At 47.6% G+C, this 19440-nt stretch overlaps 1 protein-coding gene across 1 annotated transcript in view; it reads right to left on the bottom strand.

Moving 5' to 3' along the window:
• Nucleotides 1-18600, bottom strand: part of BAALC (BAALC binder of MAP3K1 and KLF4) — an 86953-nt gene extending 68353 nt beyond the window's left edge. Inside the window, exon 1 of the mRNA XM_047842605.1 lies at nt 18441-18600. Coding sequence (XP_047698561.1) covers nt 18441-18600 — 160 coding nt within the window. The remainder of the gene's footprint in view (nt 1-18440) is intronic.
• Nucleotides 18601-19440: the final 840 nt, after the last annotated feature.

Genomic DNA, 19440 nt, shown 5'->3' with positions numbered 1-19440 from the left:
TTTTTAAATGAGAAGATAAACCAAAAAACTAATAAAATGAGTATCTACAGGAAGACAAAGGGAACAGAGTAAAGAGGGCAGAGATGAAAGTTAGCTTAGGCTTCTTAATTGTAACTTGTTTATAGATTTGTTATTGGAACCATATAAATTCTCTACCTAAATATAACATAAAATTTAACTGAAATGAAAAAAAGCAACTCTACTGCAAAAGCAAAATAAAACAAATAAACATACCCTATACAGCGAGGTGATGGCTTAACCACACAGAAGAAATTATTTCAAGTGACTTTAAAATATAGCAATCTAACTGTACATCCCGCTGGGATATATTTTAAGGGCAAAAAAACTCCCACAAAAATATTACAATATTTTCAGTAACCACATTGTTAGATGCATTATAAGACAAAGTAAATAAGGACTTACAATGTTGTTAGAAACTAAAATTTTCAGCATCTAAATAAAAATTAAGGGACAATACTACAATTAAAAATTTTGAATTAATAATATAAATATACTGTCTGTCTGTCTCTCTCTCTCTCTCTCTCTTTTTTTTTTTTTTTTTAGAGACAGAGAGAGAGAGAGAGAGAGAGAGAGAGAGAGCATGTGGGCACAGAGGTGGGTGGCTGAGGGGCAGAGGGAGAGGGAGAGAATCCCAAGCAGGCTCCACACCCAGCACAGTCAGTGCCCAGCATGGGGCTTAATCTCATGACCCTGAGATGAAGACCTGAGCCTAAATCGACAATTGTACACCTAGCCAACTGAGCTACCCACGTGCCTCTGTACTGTCTCTTTAAAAAAGAAAGCAACTCCTAGCTCCGGGGTGCCTGGGTGGCTCAGGTTAAGCATCCAACTCCTTGATCTCAAGGTCATGAGTTCAAGACCCACACTGGGCTCTGTGCTGGGTGTGAAACTACTAAAACAAACAAACAAACAAAAACCACCTCCTAATTATGGCTACAAAAAAAGTTTATAAACAACCAACCCGGTAGCAATGAGCATCCCAGGTACCCAGGCTGGAGTCTCGAAATATCCTATTTTAATGAAAGAAACCAGGGCTTCAGAAAAATGGCTAATCGTAAGTCTAGCATAGGAAAACTACAAGCTAAGCCTAGGAAAAGGAGTCATGCTACAGAGCAAGGACCATTCAAGACTAGTGCAGAAGTCAGGAACCAAACTGAGGGGCTCCCACTACTCAAAGATAGGACAATTTGAGCACACACACAAAATAATAACAAATCTTTTTTTTCAAAGCTGTTTTAGCTAATCTAGGTCCTTTGTATTTTCTTTTTTTTTTTTTTAATTTTTTTTTTTTTAACATTTATTTATTTTTGAGACAGAGAGAGAGAAAGAGCATGAACGGGGGAGGATCAGAGAGAGGGAGACACAGAATCTGAAACAGGATCCAGGCTCTGAGCTGTCAGCACAGAGCCCAACGCGGGGCTCGAACCCACAGACCGCGAGATCATGACCTGAGCCGAAGTCGGACGCTTAACCGACTGAGCCACCTAGGCGCCCCAATAATAACAAATATTATGAAGTAAAACTCATCACGTATGCTAAAACCCATAAATCCATAATGATATTTTTAAAAATACTCGTTGATTACCTTTGAAGAAACTAGGGAACACCCTGAAAACCAATCATTGAAGGGAAAGAAACAGGCACTTACACCACCTTTTCAGGGAAACCGAATGGGCAATAAGGAAAAGTTCTCCTTTATTACAAGGATTCCAGCTAATAAATGTTGAAGAAATGTTCGAATATTACCGTTTTTGTGATTCCTAGTAAAATAACAGATGTAGGGAATGATTATCAGCAACAGGAAGCTGATGAAATACTTTATAATAGATGGATCAGGTTGGCACAGCTAGTCTTGACTTCACAGCAATGAGAGTTTACCAGATGCTTTGCCGTTCCTGATGCGTTACAGCGGGAAGAGTACACCATCACTTAGGAGGCATTCTTGTCCCCCCAAAATTGGCCCTGAACCCCATCAAGCCTGCAGTTCTTTTTTTTTAAATTTTTTTTAACGTTTATTCATTTTTTGATAGAGACAGAGCATGAGCAGGGGAGGGGCAGAGAGAGAGGGAGACACAGAATCCGAAGCAGGCTCCAGGCTCCGAACTGACAGCACAGAGCCGGACGCGGGGCTCAAACTCACAGACCGTGAGATCATGACCTGAGCCTAAGTCGGACGCCCAACCGACTGAGCCACGCAGGCGCCCCAAGCCTGCAGTTCTAATTACTATTTTACAGGGAATATGGGGATACATTTTAACACCATAGGCGTGCAATCAGCAAAATCCAAAAGAAAAAGGGGGGGGGGACTCTACAGAACAAAAAAATAGGTTTCCTCAACAAATAAAAACTGAAAGGGGGAAGGAGGAAATGGGAAACCTATAAATTGATGGAAATTTAAGAAAAAGATGAGTGAAATAGAATGGGTGGGCATTTTTTTGTACCCTGATTCAAACAAACCAGTTGTAGAAAAAAAAAAACACGAGACCATTGGCAAAATTTGAATATGAGTGAATTTTGGTTAAATTAGAGAATTAAGGAATTTTCATTAATTTTTAGGTGTGATAATGGTATTGTGGTTGTAAGGTCGAAGCCTATAAAATTGCCGATATTCCACCATTTCGACTTAAAGAAATGACCATTTCCTACGGTCCAAACTTACATATCTTTTTTAAAAGAGTCCTCATATTTTGGAGATCCATATGAAAGTATTTATGAACGAAGTGACATGACTTCTGGAATCTGCTTCACACTAATCCAGCTGGTGAAGGGGCATGGAAGTACAGAGGAAACAAATCTGCCAGGCACCAAGAATTGTTGAAGCTGGGTAATGGGTACATGGGAGCTCGTTATACCATTCTCTCAAGTATATATATGTTTGAAATATGTGTGTGCCATGTTAAGGTCTTAAACTTTTGTATATGTTTGAATATTGTGTTTAAAAAATGCCTGAGGCTACAACGAAGGGATTCCAGAATTGTTCTGAGCAATTGCAAGCCTCTGGTGTCACTGGGGACACCAATGACTGGGGAGAACAATGCTCAGTTGAAGATATAATTGCAGGCGTGTGTGTGTCTGTGTGTGTCTGTGTGTTATGTATGTGTGTGTGTGTGTGTGTGTGCGCGTGAGACGGCACGTATCTTTAAATCGCCTTCTTATTTAAATTTTTATTACATTTCCCACTGATTTTTTGCTTGTGGCTGTGGGATTCGGGGGTTCCAACAATAGTCGGTGTTTGAATTTTGAATTCCTGTGCAAAAGAAAAAAATAAAACTAACCGGGTTGGACACACTCTCCCTGGGTCTCTTTGTTAACATTTTTGGCAGCTTCTACTTAAATGATCCTTTTTCTCTAAGTTCACTGGATGTCTTCTGCAGCCTTATGTAATGTCTAGAAGCCCGTGTCTCTACAAGGGAGCACCTGATTCAGAAAAACAACCCATTCATCAGCTGCCCAGACTCACAACCAACCAGACGTGTGGCGACTTTTTAAACGCTCCCAGCTCCTGCGTCACAGCCTGTGAGGGAAAAGGAGAGTACAGGAAGGTAAAGCTCAGAGAGACCCCAGGGAGATGATTATTCCTCACACCTCCTGGAAGCAGCACTACTCTCTTAGAAGACTTGCCAGCTGGGAAAGGCATCCCTGGAGGTGGCGTCTCACGACACTGAACCAACAGTGACCTGTGCTGAAGGGATGGAAGAGTCCCGGTTCCTGGAAGCCCAAGGCAGGGGCAACTCCCCAGAGAACGGGCACCTTACTCCCCCAGGATACGGTCTGCTTCCCAGACCCCACTCAACTCAAGAGCATGATTTGCATAATAAAATATCTCGTATCTTAATGATCTAATGTTACCGGAGATAATTTAACAACCTTCAAAAACTGCCTTCAAGGTAAGAGGAACCTGCGTGGCTCAGTGAGGTAAGTGTCCAACTCTTGGTTTCGGCTCAGGTCACGATCTCACGATTTGTGAGTGCGAGCCCCGCTTCGGGCTCTGTGCGGGCAGACAGCACAGAGCCTGCTTGGGATTCTCTCTCTCCTCTCTCTCTCTGCCCCTCCCCCCACTCACGCCCTTTCTCTCAAAAAGAAAATACTTAAAACATTGCCTTCAAGGTAAGAAGTCCACTTAGTCCCATTTATCTGCTCATTCCACCGACATTGTTTAAGGGCTCAGTATGTGCTAAGCTAGTCAGAGGTGCATTTGAGGGCTGGAGCTAGTTACTGCAAGCCCAGTCCTTTTCTCTCTTCCACGCTGCCTTGAGGGTTAAAGACACTGGCTCTTGAAGCTGGCTGAGCCTCGGAATCACCTAGGACAGGAATGGGCACTGCCACAGAGCCACGGTCATTCATTTCTGTGTTGCCCGTGGCCGCTTTGGTGCTAAAACCAGCAAAGCCAAATAGCTGCAACAAAGATCACGTGGCCCACAAAGCCTAAAGTGTTTACCACTCGGCCCTTTACAGCTAAGGTTTGCCAACCTGTGATCTAGGACCTGCTTCTCTGAGAGGTCCATGGGCCAGCAGCATCAGCATCACTTGGGCCCCTGTTAGAAATGCAGAGTCTTAGGCCCCACGTTGACCAAGGGAATTTCACTCTGCCCTGAGAACTTGTCAAACCGGCTGGCTTTCAGCAAAAGTCTCAGGGTGGGGAGTTTTGTTTATGTTCCTCAAGTAAATGTGACGTGTAGCCACCAGGGAAGCCAACTGAGAAATAAGGAGTGTGGTCCCTCCCAGGATCTCCCTGCAGGACTGATACCAGATCCTCAAGCGGCCGGCCGGGAGAGGCGACCACTGAAGGCTCACAGCTGAGTGCCTCTGGAGGAACTGCCCTCTGTGGAAGGAAGTGGCCCTACCCAAGGTCACTTCCCCTTGCTGGGGGCAGACTGCAGCTGATACTTGGCTGGTATAGGGTGACAGCGCCTCTCCTTACAATATCTCCAGAGCCCCCAGCAATTCAAGTTCGCCCTTAGCCCAGTCCCGCCTCCCTCACCCCTCACAGGTGTTCCTCCCTAAAGCTCTCCCCAGTAAAAGTCCATCTCAGTCTACTTCCCGACAGTCTGTAAGAGTACGCGGTATGACATCAGACAGGGGTCATAGCCATAAATAAGAAGATGCAAAACAGAATAAGTGCACTGCGTGTGCACTAGAAGGGAACACGACTGAGGCAGGCACACAGGGGCTGTGGGGCTTTCAGGGATGGGGGGGTGGGGCAACAGGATAAGGTGCTGCAGGCAAAAGTCAGCCCTGAGTCGTGATAAGTGTAGAGCACCTGCAAACAGCTGGTGGAAGACCAGGCTGGAGAGAAAGCCTTAAATGCCAGGCTAAGACATTTGCAGTGTCATTTGGCAATGAAAAATCATGAAAGGCTCTGAGCAGGAGAATAACCCCATAATGATCCCAGTTATGCTTCGGGAACATTCACCCGGCAATGATGTGAAAGATACTGGAGTGGCAGTGACTGGGGCTCGGGGGACAGGTCAGAAGGCTGTTGCAAATGTCCAGCTGAAAGGCAATGAGGACCAGAGCTAGTGATCAGTTAGGGGGTTGGCCCAGAGGAAGAGTGCGGGGCTCAGAATAAGACAGAGCTGGGTTCCAAACCTCACTCGGCCACTTACAGTCTTCAAGCCCTTGGGCAAGTCCCCTCGCCAATCTGACTTCTCCCATCTGTAAAACAGGGGTAAGAGAATTGGGGAATAAATATGCAGTGCCTGGCACATGCTGGGCACGCACTTAATGGGAGCCATGCTCATGAGGCAGTGGCTGTGTTCATTTGTGTTTGCACACCCATCACTTATCACCACAGCCAAGCAAATCTGAGCCTGGCTGCTCCGAAGACTGTCCCTGAAAAGCAATTCTTGCATGTAGTCATTTAACGAGGCGTTGGTTTCGTGCTTCAACTTGAATCGCCCCCCCCTTATGAAGGGCGTGCGGGCAATTGCCGCTTTCACTGTAGCCAGTGCCCTGTTGTTATGACGACCAATTTCCCAAACAGCCCTGCTGTTTTCTTCAAATCCTTTCAGTTTCCTCATGCCCTAAAGTCCACAAGCCCTGGAGACAATAGTGGGGTGGGTTTTCTAGATTTCTGCAGGATTTACCGCCAAGTCTTTGTATTAGCCAACCGGCCGTCTGTTGCTTCTCTAACAGAAGCCCCCAGCCTGAGCATCAGTGTGACCCTGCACAGCGAGCCTCCACAAATGTTCCCGCTGATTGGAAATTGGTGCCACAGAACATCAGCTGGCACATCAGTTTCCGGCTGGCATTAACTTTGCTGGAAAATGAAGCAGAAAACAAAGGAGAGCCCAATGCCCATTTTAGGTACACCACACAGAGTTTGATGTTAAAAGACTATTCTGGAAGCTTTAAGTTTAAGTTCTTGTATTAGCTCTAGAATTAGTTCATTATTAGCACATGTGATTTTCTCAGCAAGTATCAACCTTTGTGAACTCACCTGGCACATGGTAAAACATGCTAAAAACACCATTTAGTTGTAGTAGCAGTATGGCAAAATCTTAATACCAGTATTATGCTGCTTTGGTTTCTAGCTGACCTCCCCCCCCCCACTTCCCTTTACCCCTTTCCCCTTCCTTTCTTTCCTCCTCCCCTTTCTCCTTCTAATCTTCTCTCCTCTCTCACATAGCCTTAGGATGAAAGGCATAGTTGCCCTGCAGGCAGCCTACCCAACATGCATTCCCCCCCCTTTTTTTCTTTGCCAAAAGGATCACGATATATCTTTAGGGTGTACGTGCCCAACTGAAAGTCCCGATCTCCTAGACTGTCTTACAGCCAGGGACAGCCAAGTAATAACACAGTTCCGGCCAATGAGACTCAAGCAAAACTTACTGGGTTCTGGGAAAGCTGTCATTTTTCAGATAAAAAGAAGTAGACTCAGGTAGAGCATGCCTTTCTGGTTTTCCCCCTTCTTCCTATCTAAAGTAAGATGCTACAACCCCTGGCAACTATGAGAAAGAAATCCACACACACCGCAGATGGCAAAGCAGTAAACTTACAGAGCCCAGGTCCTTGATGGCATTCCTGAGCAGTGCAGCTGCCCACGACTTCTGTGGAGGGCAAAAAAGAAAGCCTCTCCTTGCTAAACTGGATTCTATTTGCGCCACCACATGCAATTCCTTACTGACACAAAAGATGAGGAGGGCTCCCTTCAACAAATATTCATTAAGTGCCCACTCTGTGCTGGGCAGGGGGCTAAGTACTTGGGCTACAGCAGTGAATGTGATCTGCAGTCCCTTTACCTCCTGGAGTGACGGAGTAAAGAAGAAACAGACCGTAAATGAACAAGACAATGGCAGGCTTGGTGACCAAAAGAAACAAATAATCAGATGTAACTGAGGAAGGCTGGTGTCTCTGAGGAGGTGACATCTGAACTGAGAGCTGAAGGGTGACGTGGAGTCAACCGGGGAAAGAGGGGGTGGGGGGGCACATTCCAGCAAGCGCCCCAGGAAAGCGGTGAGGGTGTTCAAAGAACAAAGAGGAAGCCAGCATGGCTGGAACACGGTGAGACACACACAGAGAGAGAGAGAGAGAGAGAGAGAGAGAGAGAGAGAGAGAGAGAGAGAGAGAGAGCAGCGTAGGCAAAGCTGGAGAAGCTGTTTGGGACAGGGGCATGGAAGCTGAGGAAAGGAGTGGGGTTTTATTCTACATATGACAGACTGGGAAGCTACCAGAGCGGTCACTCACAAGTGAGTGACAAGACCTGATACATGTTTTTGGAAGATTGTTCTCCCTCTAACATGAATAATGACTTGCCCAGGGCGAGAACAGAAGCAGGCTATTGCTGAGGTGCAAGTAAAACAGGATAGTGGCCTGGACTCAGGGACGGCCGATGGACCACACAGTAGACCTTCACCCTGCAGAACAGGATGGCCTGTGATGTCCTCACCTACAGTGACAAGGAACAACCTCGTCAGTGCACTTTAGAATCCAAACAGGCAGAGATGAGGACAGGGGGCTAAAGACGGTTTTAAAATACTGAGGTGCCCGGAAGGACATACAGCAGGTGATTCGAGGGAAAGATGGGAGAATTCGTAGCAAGTGTTTGATTTTTTTTTTCTTTTAGTGTTCAGAGGGAAAGAACAGGATTGTGTCAGGAGCTATCACACGGGGACTGTCACAGCATGTTAATAAGGAATTAACAGAATTGCAAACAAGTGGCAAGAACACTGAGGCTCTAGAGAATGAATGGCCCTTGGGTGCGATCACCAGTACGCACGACTTGCTCCAGCGATGCCAGGCAGCTCAGAAACAGGCATGTAAGGAGCACAGGGGAAGAGCAAACCCCAGGTTTGAAACTGGCATGGCGAGCCCAGGGCAATACTGAAGAGGTGGGAGAACCTGGATACGAGAATGGCAGCACTGAAAGACTTCACACTTCACGTTTGTGAACACATTCATTCAACAATGATTCCCACCCTAACGTGGAAACTGCAATCTGGACAAGCTAAGAAACTTGCTCAAGGTCACAAAGCTGGTAAATATCTGCTGACAAAGTCGAATTCCTTAACCAGTGAACTATAACCTTCAAGCAAAATAAGAAGGAAGATGATGATAGAGAAGAGAGCCCAGAAAGGTCCAGGGACTGGAGGTCATGATGGGTGTCAGAAGTGGGCTCACTGAAGAGGAGGAAGCATGTGCAATGGTCAATGGACAGCAGATCAGGCTGGGTAGTCCCGTGGGTGAGAATGGATCACAGGCTGGAGCAGTGGCATAGAGGAGAAGGCCAACAGGCTCTGGGTTGGACTTTGGGGCTGAAGGGCATCTGGCTACGAGCTACCCACTCCATCTTGCCCAAATGCCCCCTGAAATGCCTATGAAGACAGAAAAAGACCAAGACTTACAATCACCCAAAATTAAGACTAACAGACAACATAATCCCAGAATCTTGGAGAAATTGGTACTATTTGTAAACAAGACGGAGCTAAATTAAAAAAAAAAAATCTAAGGGGGGGCGCATGGGTGGCTCAGTTGGTTAAGCATCTGACTCATGATCTCGCAGTTCATGAGTTCAAGCTCCACATCGAGCTCTGTGTTGATAGCTCAGAGCCTGGAGCCTGCTTCCGATTCTGTGTCTCCCTTTCTCTCTGCTCCTCCCCCACGTGTGCTCTGTCTCTCTCACTCTCAAAAGCAAATCATAAAACATTAAAAAAAAAAATAAAACTCTGCCCGAGCCAATTGTGGGGGACGGCAGAGGGATGTAGGAAAATGGCAAACAGTGGAGTCACAGTATGCATTTGCCTTGTATGTAATTTACCTGAATTCAACTGTATTTGCTTAGTATTAAAAGAAAAAAAGGGAGAAAAATCCCCTCACTTACCCATGGCCTTCCCCACCCTCACCTCTTCCTCCATTCAAACTAGACTTTGGCTGCCACTACCTCCAAATATTTTCCTGAACACAAAGAAAAACAAAACAACTTTTTTTTTTCTTGGCCTCTGAGCTTTCAAGAAATTTGAGGAATTGTTCCTATACCCTCAAACTTTAAACATGGTCCGCACAGAAGGTCAAAGATGCCCTGCATAACCCAGATACAGGACCTGAGGGTGAAACCCAGATGCTGACGGAGGCGCTATTTCCTTGTGTGCTTCTCTGTACTTCCTAAAGTTTCTTAAGGAATATCCATTGCATTTGAAAGCTGAAAACATGTATATTATTCTGCCCAAAGACCGTTCATCTTTAAGGAGCCCCTCAGATGACGGATGCTTTTCTGAGCTCTCTCTGCAGCCCTGCTCAGGGAGCTCAGCCCAGGGAGGGGGCAATGGAGCCCTCCTCAAGGACTTGTGTCCTTGGCCTTGTAAATGCTGGCAGGAGGCCGGCACTCCAAGAAGTTTTTCGAAACAGCTCAAGGCAGAGGGGGTGGAGGAGGACACTAAATCCATGCTGAGCAGCTATGGCATAACAGACACGGCCCTGGATTTAAAAACAGGACCCCTGAATTCCGATGTGGGCTTTCCTACTTCCCGGTGGGTGACCTTGCTCAACCTCACTGAACCCCCAGGTTCCTCATCTGGTAAATGGGGATGACAATGGTTTAGGAGGTTATTTTAGGGAGTTATGTAAACTAACGTCCCAAAGAAAAAATCTCACGTGTTAGACGCTCAGGAATTATTTGAATTTAAATGACCAGGTAATTGACCCAATCGACCAATCACCGAAGGGAGAGTGAGCTAGTGACAATAGAAACCCTCTCTCTCCTTATTTCCAAGTGTTCACAATGGTAGAGCTCATCAATACATTTATGTTAGTTTTCTAGGGCTGCTGTAAGAAAGTACCACAAACTGGTGGCTTAAGCAGCAGGAATTTATTGTCTCACAAGTCTGAGACTAGAAATCTGAGATCAGGAAGCTTCCTTCTCCTTCTGGGAGGGAGAATCTGTTCCGTGCCTCTCTCCTAGCTCCTGGTGGCTTGCTGGCAATTTTGGGTGTTCCTTGGTTTATAGAAGCATCACCCTAACCTCTGCCTTTATCTTCACATGGTATTCTCCCTGTGTGTCAGTGTGTCCAAATTTCCCTTTGTATAAGGATATCAATCACATTGGATTAGGGCCCATATTAACGACCTCATTTTTAATTTTTTTTTTAATGTTTATTTACTTTTGAAGGAGAGGGAGACAGAGCGTGAACAGGGGAGGAGCAGAAAGTAAGGGAGACACAGAATCCAAAGTGGGCTCCAGGCTCTGAGCTGCCAGCACAGAGCCCGACGCAAGGCTCGAACTCACAAACCATGAGATCATGACCTGAGCCAAAGTTGGATGCTTAACCAACTGAGCCACCCAGGCTCCCCTAATGACCTCACTTTAACCTCTGTAAAGACCTTATCTCCATATAAGGTCACATTTGATATACCAGGGGTTCAGACTTCAGCATAGAAATTTGGGGGACAGATAGTTGAGCCCATAACAGACAGATGGAGGTGGTTGGGGGGCAAAGAGGGAGGAGAGCATGTAAGGAGGTGAATGTTGGCGGCAGCTAAGCTGGAAGGGACTAGATCATAATGTAGGCTGGGGATACACCCATCTAGTCTCCTCTCCAGACGGAAGCCAAGGAGGTGTTCGGACTAGCCAGAGAATCTCGGTAGGAGTCCCTGCAGGGATAGGATTTTGCAGTAGAAGTCAGTGGTCTTCTGAGGGTGGTAGAAGCTGATATAGAAAGGCTCCTGGGATGCAAGCCCAGGTACCATCAGCCACGAACAGATATCCAACAGCACTAAAGGACAGAACGGCCTCATCAGGAGGAAGGTGTTGCAGGTACATAGATCCCAAGGCAAAGGCAGGACCACTAGTGGTCTAAGCCTGAGGAGTCGACTGGTGAGTTACAGGATAAGCCAGGAAAAGACTCCTTGCCAGCTGAGAGGGGCCTGTCTTCCTCCAAGCGGGGCCCACGTCTGGAACCTTAAATTCACCTCGGGTTAGAGTCAGAATTGATTGTTTAGTATCTAACACAGACACAGTTCAGTAACTGATTTCTAAGACAAAATCATCTAAGATCAGACTCAGGAAAGAGGATGGAAGACAAAACTTCATTTGTTTAGCTGGATCACTCATCCAACTATTCATTTTATTCACTGTTAGAGCCAGGCCTGCAACCACCAATCACGCAGTGCCCAACCTGGCAGAGCTCACAGGCTGACTGGAGCGACAGAGGCATGAGTAAGCTCCAGCAGTGCAGTGTGGCTGGTGCCATCACGGGGCTGGACAAGGTCCCTGGAGAGCCTGTGGCAGGATATATATAACTCTGCCCAAGAGACAGGGCACGTGAGACTTCCTAAACTTTATGAACCGCCTGCGTTTGCTCCCACCTGTTTTCGTAGCGATTGTTGCAAAACAACCCTTGTAACAAAGAGGCTGGTGTTTGGCAAAGGGGGCAGAAAAGGGTGGGCATGTTTTCCTACTATACAACTCATCAGGTAGATGAGAACCCAAGAAGGATGAGCGGATGGAACTTCTGAGGAATGAAAACATCATCTGTGGGTTCTACCGGAAGAAAGAAATGAACACATAGTCATTTTGGGAGATTTAGTCATTAAAGAGAGATCACTTGAGGCCCTACTATAGCCAGGCACGGTGTTAGGCACAGGGATCCAGGGGTCAGCAAAAAGACCCCTTACCTAACTAGTAAAGCTCATCATGCTTAAGGGGGCAGACATTTATCAATAAATTATACAAAAATATAACCACAAGTGGGGCATCTAAATGGCTCAGTCGATAAGTATCCGACTTCAGCTCAGGTCATGATCTCGTGGTTCCTGGGTTCGAGCCCCGCGTTGGGGCTCTGTGCTGACAGCTCAGACCCTGGAACCTGCTTCGGATTCTGTGTCTCCCTCTCTCTCTCTGTCCCTCCCTGCTTGCACTCTGTCTCTTTCTCTTAAAAATAAATGAACATTAAAAAAAATTTTTTTAATTAATAATATAACCACAGGTGTAACAGGTAGACAGAGGGAGCTGGGGGGCAAGGAGGAGCCGTAGCCATCAGAAAGCCCCAGATGGGCTCTCCACTGGTACTGCTCTGGACAAAGGAAGCAGGGTAAGCTCCCTTCACCTCCCTGGTGGTGAAGTCCTGCAGGGACAGTCCTGCTTCGTCTGCCATGCACACTCCCTTAGGGCTCTGTCCACACACTGTATACCCCCCACCACACACCCAGATCGAACTACTCAGCCCCCTGTACTCCTCCAGCATCTTTCCCCCATGCTATTCCAGTATGGACCATGCTGCCCTGAAGTGTGTGACCTCTGTGTCTGTCTCCACTATATTATTTCTTATGGTTCAAGGAACAAATCTTAATCAACTTTGTGCCTAATGTATATTGAACGAATGAGAGAGCAAATAAATGTCTTTTATCTTTCGTCTGTCAACACAGGGAAACAAAGACCTAAGACACTGTCTTCTTTTTAAAATTTATTTCAGAGAGGGGTGCCTGGGTGGCTCAGTCGGTTGGGAGTCTGACTTCGGCTCAGGTTATGATCTCACAGTTGGTGAGTTTGAGCCCCACGTCAGGCTCTGTGCTGACAACTCAGAGCCTGGAGCCTGCTTTGGATTCTGTGTCTCCCTCTCTCTCTCTGTCCCTTTCCCACTTGTGTTCTGTCTCTCTCACTCTCAAAAATAAATAATAAAACATTAAAAAATTAAAAAAAATTTATTTGAGAGAGAGAGAGAGAGAGAGAGAGAGAGAGAAAAGCGGACAGGGGGCAGAGGGGGAGCGTGCGCAAGCGGGGTGGGGGAGGGGCAGAGGGAGAAAGAAACAGAATCTTAAGAAGACTCCACTGTCAGAACAGAGCCCTATGTGGGCCTCGATCCCACAACCCTAAGATCATGACCTAAGCCGAAATCAAGAGTCACTCAACTGACTGAGCCACCCCGTGCCCCTAGAATATTGTCTTAATGGCACTATCAACATGAATCAAGGTCACCACATTTAAGCATTAAACTGAAACTAACGAGATATACTTTAATAGGAATAAATTTTAAAATCCCAACTTTGGGTTCCTGAAATCAATAGTATGAATGCAGGATTTATGGGAGAAATAAACCATTCATTCAGCAAGCATTTACTGAGTGCCACCTATGTTCCAGTCGCTGTTCCAGGTGTTGGTGCTGGATATATAGCACAGACACAGGACTTAAATTTAACTAGATGCCACAGGACTTAAATTTAACTAGAAAGAAAGCCCTAAGGGTTTTAACTCATCACACGTTTAATGTGAGTCATCAAGGTAATAGGCAACAACAGCCGCAGGAAAACAAATCCTAACCTGATTTTACCTGCATCAGGAGAGGTTCAGTGTCCACATGTTGCCCCACGCTGCTCAGCTAACACCACAAGCTTGGAGCTAACAACGGGTCTCTTATATCAGGAGGGACTTTGACAAGCCAGACAACGTCTTTGGAGGTATGTGGTCAGGTCCCCACAAGTCTGAGAAATGACTGACAGATACGCATGTGTTTGGGGGCCGCAGAATCAGTGGCCACAGGAGATGCAACAGGTTTCTTCAAATATTGCAAGTTGCCTGTACAAGACTTGGTTACAAGGGCCTGGAGCTCACCAGGTAGAACTTACAAGGCAGCAGGAAGAGTTTCTTGCAAGGGGAACTGCTCCACAAAAGTATGGGGAGGCCTCCTTGCCCAGGGAAGACATACCCCATCCTCAAGGACGCTGCAGAAGAAAACCGTGCTGAGACCAGACTAGAATATCCAGAGATCACACTAGACTTTGAGTCCCATCAACTGGAAAAGCAACGAGTCTGCAGTGAATCTCCCATCAATCAAGAAAGCGGTATTTAGGAGCACGGGCTGTGGGATTCAGCAGAGCTGGATCCCAGTACTGGACCGGGAAAGGTCATTCACACACTCTATGCCACATGCCTTTGCTAGTAAAAGAAACAGGGTCACAGTTCCTACCTCTTCTCGGCCGTTAGGATTAAGTGAGATGATTTACGTTAAGTGCTGCTGAGTACAGCACCTGGCCCTTGGTGAGTCATCAATATCCATTAGGGGATGGTAGCATTCAGTGCCCTTCACTTTATTTTACGTATATCAATTTACTTAGGTAAACCGTTTTGCTGTGAGTCTCTAATTTTGTAATCCTCCATTTATTTGCATTTACTAAAGTAATTATTATAGTAATTTAAATTATTATAGTATTATAGTAATTTAAAACTGGAAAGTAGAAGGGCTTTTGAGACATTTGAAATGTTTTGCTCCCTAGAGAAACCAGGAAAATACCTAACAGTACAAAAAGGGGCAATTAAGGGACTTATGATCAGATGGAGGTAAATCTAGGACGTTACGTATGGAATGGCTGAGCAGGCTGGGGCAAGGCAACCTCAGAGACTCCCTTTCTGAGAGACCCTCTCAGACAACAGAAGTAAAAATCAATCCAGCAAACTGATTTTATGAAGACTAAATCATGTCAGATAAATTTAATTTCCTCCTGTGACAGACAGACAGGCTTCTGCGACACAGGGAAGCAATGGGTATCAGATACTGTGGTTTTGGCTAAGTCTTCGATTCCAGGCTACTTAATAGCAGAATCTAAAAACCTAATTGAATTTGCTGGCTGTTGGAGATGATCTCCAAAAATAGGAACCAGAGGCTCCGGATCCGCTTTGTGAGTAATGAGGAGGCAAGAAACTTTCCTTTGCAGGACTGGCAGAAAAACAACCCCCCCCCCGCCCCGCCCACTTCCTGCAGTAAAATGCAGAATCGATCCAACAAATATTTATTGAACACTATCATGTGAATATGGCCTCAGTCTGGATTAGACTAAGAGAAACTGAAGTGAGATGTACAAGCAGACATGCTTAAATGGGACTTTTCAGTAGACATGGGTGTAGAGTTGGGGGGGGGTGCTATGGAAGAAATGGAATCTTTGAACTGGGCTGGGTGTTTCCATGGAATAGGGTGCTGTTTTAAAGAGCATCTGTGGGATGACAAAGACACTTTGAAGAATCTAGGTTAAATGGATCCAAGTGGGCAAACTTCAGTAGCAAGGGCTGAAAGAAGAGAGAAGGAGGAGGGAGGGAATCTAGAAAGAGCTGATAGGAATGCAGGGTACCTTTAGACAAAGTACCTATTCATTCAGAAAACCTGCGTGATATCCCAACCTGAGGTCACACATGTGCTCCACAGTGTGCTAGCCCGAAGGTATAAAGATGAATTAGTCCACTCCCCACCCGCATGGCTCCTGAGGTTGGGGTGGCCAGAAGAAAGGTGGCTTCAACTTGACGCTAAAGGAGAGTGACCAGGGGCACAGAAAGACAAGACTCTTGAGGACTAAGGGATAAATAATTGCTGTGAAGTCGTTGAGAGAATGTCCAAACTGGGGCAATTTAATTGAATCCTATCTGCCATGAATAGGTAGCCAGCCTCCAGAGACCCTTTTCAGCTCTGGAATGCTAGTAATGAAGACATTTTTCTGATTTTACAATCTGGACTGTCTTAAATCCAGTCTTTCCTTTTGTCCCCCATCAGACAAAGATTGATGGAAACAGGAAACGGTACCTTCTGGCTTCCTATCACAATACAGTCGCCATGGGGCATTAAGGTGCCCTCCAGAAGCCTAGGACTGAATTCATGGGTGGAACGCCGGCAGGGGGTGGGTGAGGCAGGGGGAGCAGGGAGGATGAAAAGAATAAAGGGTCCTGGCTAATCTCCCAGGGTGGCTGAAACTTAGGAGATTTGTAGCTTCCTTGGATGACCCACTCTGACTACAGATGCCCAGTTTCCAGTCTGAAAAATTCACAGGAAACAAGCCACTTTTCTAAAGGCCCTAGGGAATGCCAATGCACTGCAAAGGAAGCCTTGATTTCATCTTGATCTTCAGAAACGTCCCTTTCCCCTGAGGCTGATGGAAATTTCTAGTGAATTGAAGTGATCCTTCCCATTTAAGAGTCTTGCCAATTTTAGGGTCCTGTCCTGGAATGATGAAGGTCTTCAGGACCACCATCGGGCAAGGCTGTCTGACATTCGGCAAGGCATCATAAATAAACTTGTTTGTCCTAGGTCCCACCTGTTGCAGGGACCTGATCTCATGAGGCACAATGGGATATGAGTCAGGATGGCAGACTAATAAAGGAATAAGCACTGGAAATGAATATTTAGCCATCCCATAATAACCATCTCATACCCATATGCATGCACACACATGCACCACATACTCCCATTCACCAAGGCAACCATTCCCTGAAACTGTACTTTGTTCTTTTTCACACTAGATCTTTGAAAACCATTCTTCCTTGGAGTGCAACTCTGGCCTTTGACTCTGCTGAGAAGTACCACTCCTCCTTGGGAAATGCTATTAAATCCAACATTTACCAGGTCCCTCTGAAAGTTTATGTCTTATCCTCATTCTGACCCTGAATTTAGCCAACACATCATTTGGAAACTTGCTGAAAGCACCAGCAACACAAAGTAACCATTATGATTGCTACAATGAGTCAGAAACATTAGAGACAAATACTGCCCTTAAGTCTTGTACCCACAGTTCTTACCTTTTAAAGAAGGGAATCACTGGGGTGCCTGGGTGGCTCAGTTGGTTAAGGGTCTGACTTCAGCTCAGGTCATGATCTCATAGTTCATGAGTTCAAGCCCCCCCCCACCCCCCCATCGGGCTCTCTGCTCTTGGATCCTGCTTCAGATCCTCTGTCCTCTCCCCTCTCTCTCTGCCCTTCCCCCCACCTCTCTCAAAAATAAACAAACATTAAAAAGTAAAATTAAAAAAAAAAAAAAAAGGGAATCACGAAGGTCATGTGAAAAATGAGACAGTTCTGGTCCTAAAAGATGGAGAGACTGATTCTTAAGATTAAAGTGGCAGCTCTTATGTAGGAAGCAGGAGTTTAGTATTATTGAATTTTTAAGAGCATTTCACATTTTTTCCTCCTTACAATAGATATTATGCTTCAAATTAACCTCATTTTCTATCTTAGAGTTCATTATTCAAAAATGCCAACAACCTAAAGGAGTCAGTAAATAGTTAAAACATTTTTATGCCACTAACGATCTGGCTTTTGACAACATTCATTTAATAAGTAGTGAGGTTTTCTTCCTTTTACACCAACACATTGATGACTAAAGGTTCGGTCTCTGGCAAGAGTCAATGTTCATCTCTACTCTACAATTATTAGTGTCTGCTTAAAAAAAAAAAAAAAAAAAATCTGATCTGCGACTGGACCAGAAAAACTTCTTTGCAGATCCTTCTATTAGATTTCTGCCGGAGGGGAAATGGTAAGCGTATTTAATTTATAGTTCTAATCCACATAAAGCACCGAGGCACCTTGGGGTAGGGAGGGAAGTCCTCGCTCTGGAACAGCTGCTTGAGAAGTCAGCTTAAGTGCATAACTAGTGATGGGGCGGGGGGGTGGTTCTGGGATTCTGGTTTTCGAAGCCCTGCGGGAGCGAAGGGGAAGCGACGAGGAAGACTCCACCCAGGCAATCTGGGTCAGGCGCCTCGTCTATAAATTACGGCAGAGAGGGGCAGGCTGCCCGCGGTGGCAGACGCGGCCCGAGAGGGTCCACGGGGAGCGGGGCTGGAGGGCGCGCCGCGCGCGGGTGGGCTGACGCGCAGGTGTGCGTGCCGGGTGGGTGTCCTCCCAGCCCCACGCTTCGGTCCCCGCACTGAGTGTGCGCGGGCGGAGGCAGAGCGCGGGGTTCCCCGTGGCCCCGGGGACTGGGCTTAGCCTCTCCAAGGGGCTCGCGCTGCCCCCCCTCCCCCCGCTCCCTGGGCCTGGGTCCGTGGGTCTGTCAGCACGCAGGTCCTGTCGGTCTGTCCTCCTCACCACCACCTCCCAGCCCCCCACCTGCCGCACAGAAATCTCTGGCTGGCTGCCCGCCCGTCCCCCCTCCCCCGGCGCCCCGCATCCCTCCCGCTTCCCTGTCGGCCCCGGCCTCCCGGCGCCTGGGGCCGGCGCGCTCCGGCTCGCTCACCCGCGTGCAGGCCGCCCGCCTCGGGGCCGCTGTCGGTGGCGGCGGCGCTGGGCGGCGCGTCCGAGTCGGTGTAGGTGAGCCAGGTGGACTCGGTCTCCCGGGTCCAGCTCTCGTAATAGCGCGGCTCGATGGCATCGGCCCGGCTCCCGCCACAGCCCATCCTCCCGCGCTGCGGGCGCGCCCGGCGGCCGCTCGGCTCGCGGCTCCGGCGGTGGCTCAGCCCCGGCGGCGCAGCCCGGGCCGGCGAGGAGGCGGCGGCGGCGGCGGCGGCGACATCGCGTCCCCGGGCTCGCCCGCGCCCGCCCGCGCCGCAGCCAGGCGCCCGGCCCCCGCGGCGCCCGCCGCCCCCCGCGCCGCGCCCTCTCCCCGTGCGCCCCTCCTCTCGGTCTCCAAGGCCCTCCCCTCCCCCGCTCCCCTCCCCTCGCCCTGGTCCTCCACTCCCTCCCTCGGAGGGCCGGGGCCGGCCGGGGTCTCAGGAGCCGCGGCCAGAGTAATGGAGGAGGGCGGGGGTCTCAGGAGGGCTTCGGCCCGGCCGGCTGGCGTTATAGCTCTCAGGGTCCTGCGCATCCATCTATGCACACTCTCCTCTGTTCATCCATTCATCTATTCATGCATTTATCCGTTCACCCTGCTTTCCCTCCCACCCTCCCTCCTTTCTTTCCCTCTTTTCCTCCTTCCCTTCCTTCCTCCCTCCCTCCCTCCCTTCCTTCCATCCATCCATCCGTCCATCCATCCATCCTGGGGAGAACTGAAGCACTTGGAAGGGATCCCAAGCGGTCTGTCCGCTTGTTTCAAAAGCAGCAGAGCTCAGGACAACCCGCTCCCCCCGCCACCCCCAAAATGGGGAGAAAGTACTGCAACTAAAAATTAGCGCTAAGGAACAGTCAGAGGCCTTGCCTGGTTGTTACCTTGTTTGGGGAGTAGCGAGTGGGGCCTATGATTTCTGAGAGAGTTGGGCTAGGCTTATCACTAACACCTTCCCAGTTCTGCGACTTTGAAC

The sequence above is a fragment of the Prionailurus viverrinus genome, chromosome F2 (assembly GCF_022837055.1).
Source record: "Prionailurus viverrinus isolate Anna chromosome F2, UM_Priviv_1.0, whole genome shotgun sequence".
NCBI classification, from domain to species: Eukaryota; Metazoa; Chordata; class Mammalia; order Carnivora; family Felidae; genus Prionailurus; species Prionailurus viverrinus.
The sequence above is the reverse complement of the archived record's forward strand: the minus strand, read 5'-3'. Positions and strand labels throughout refer to the sequence as shown.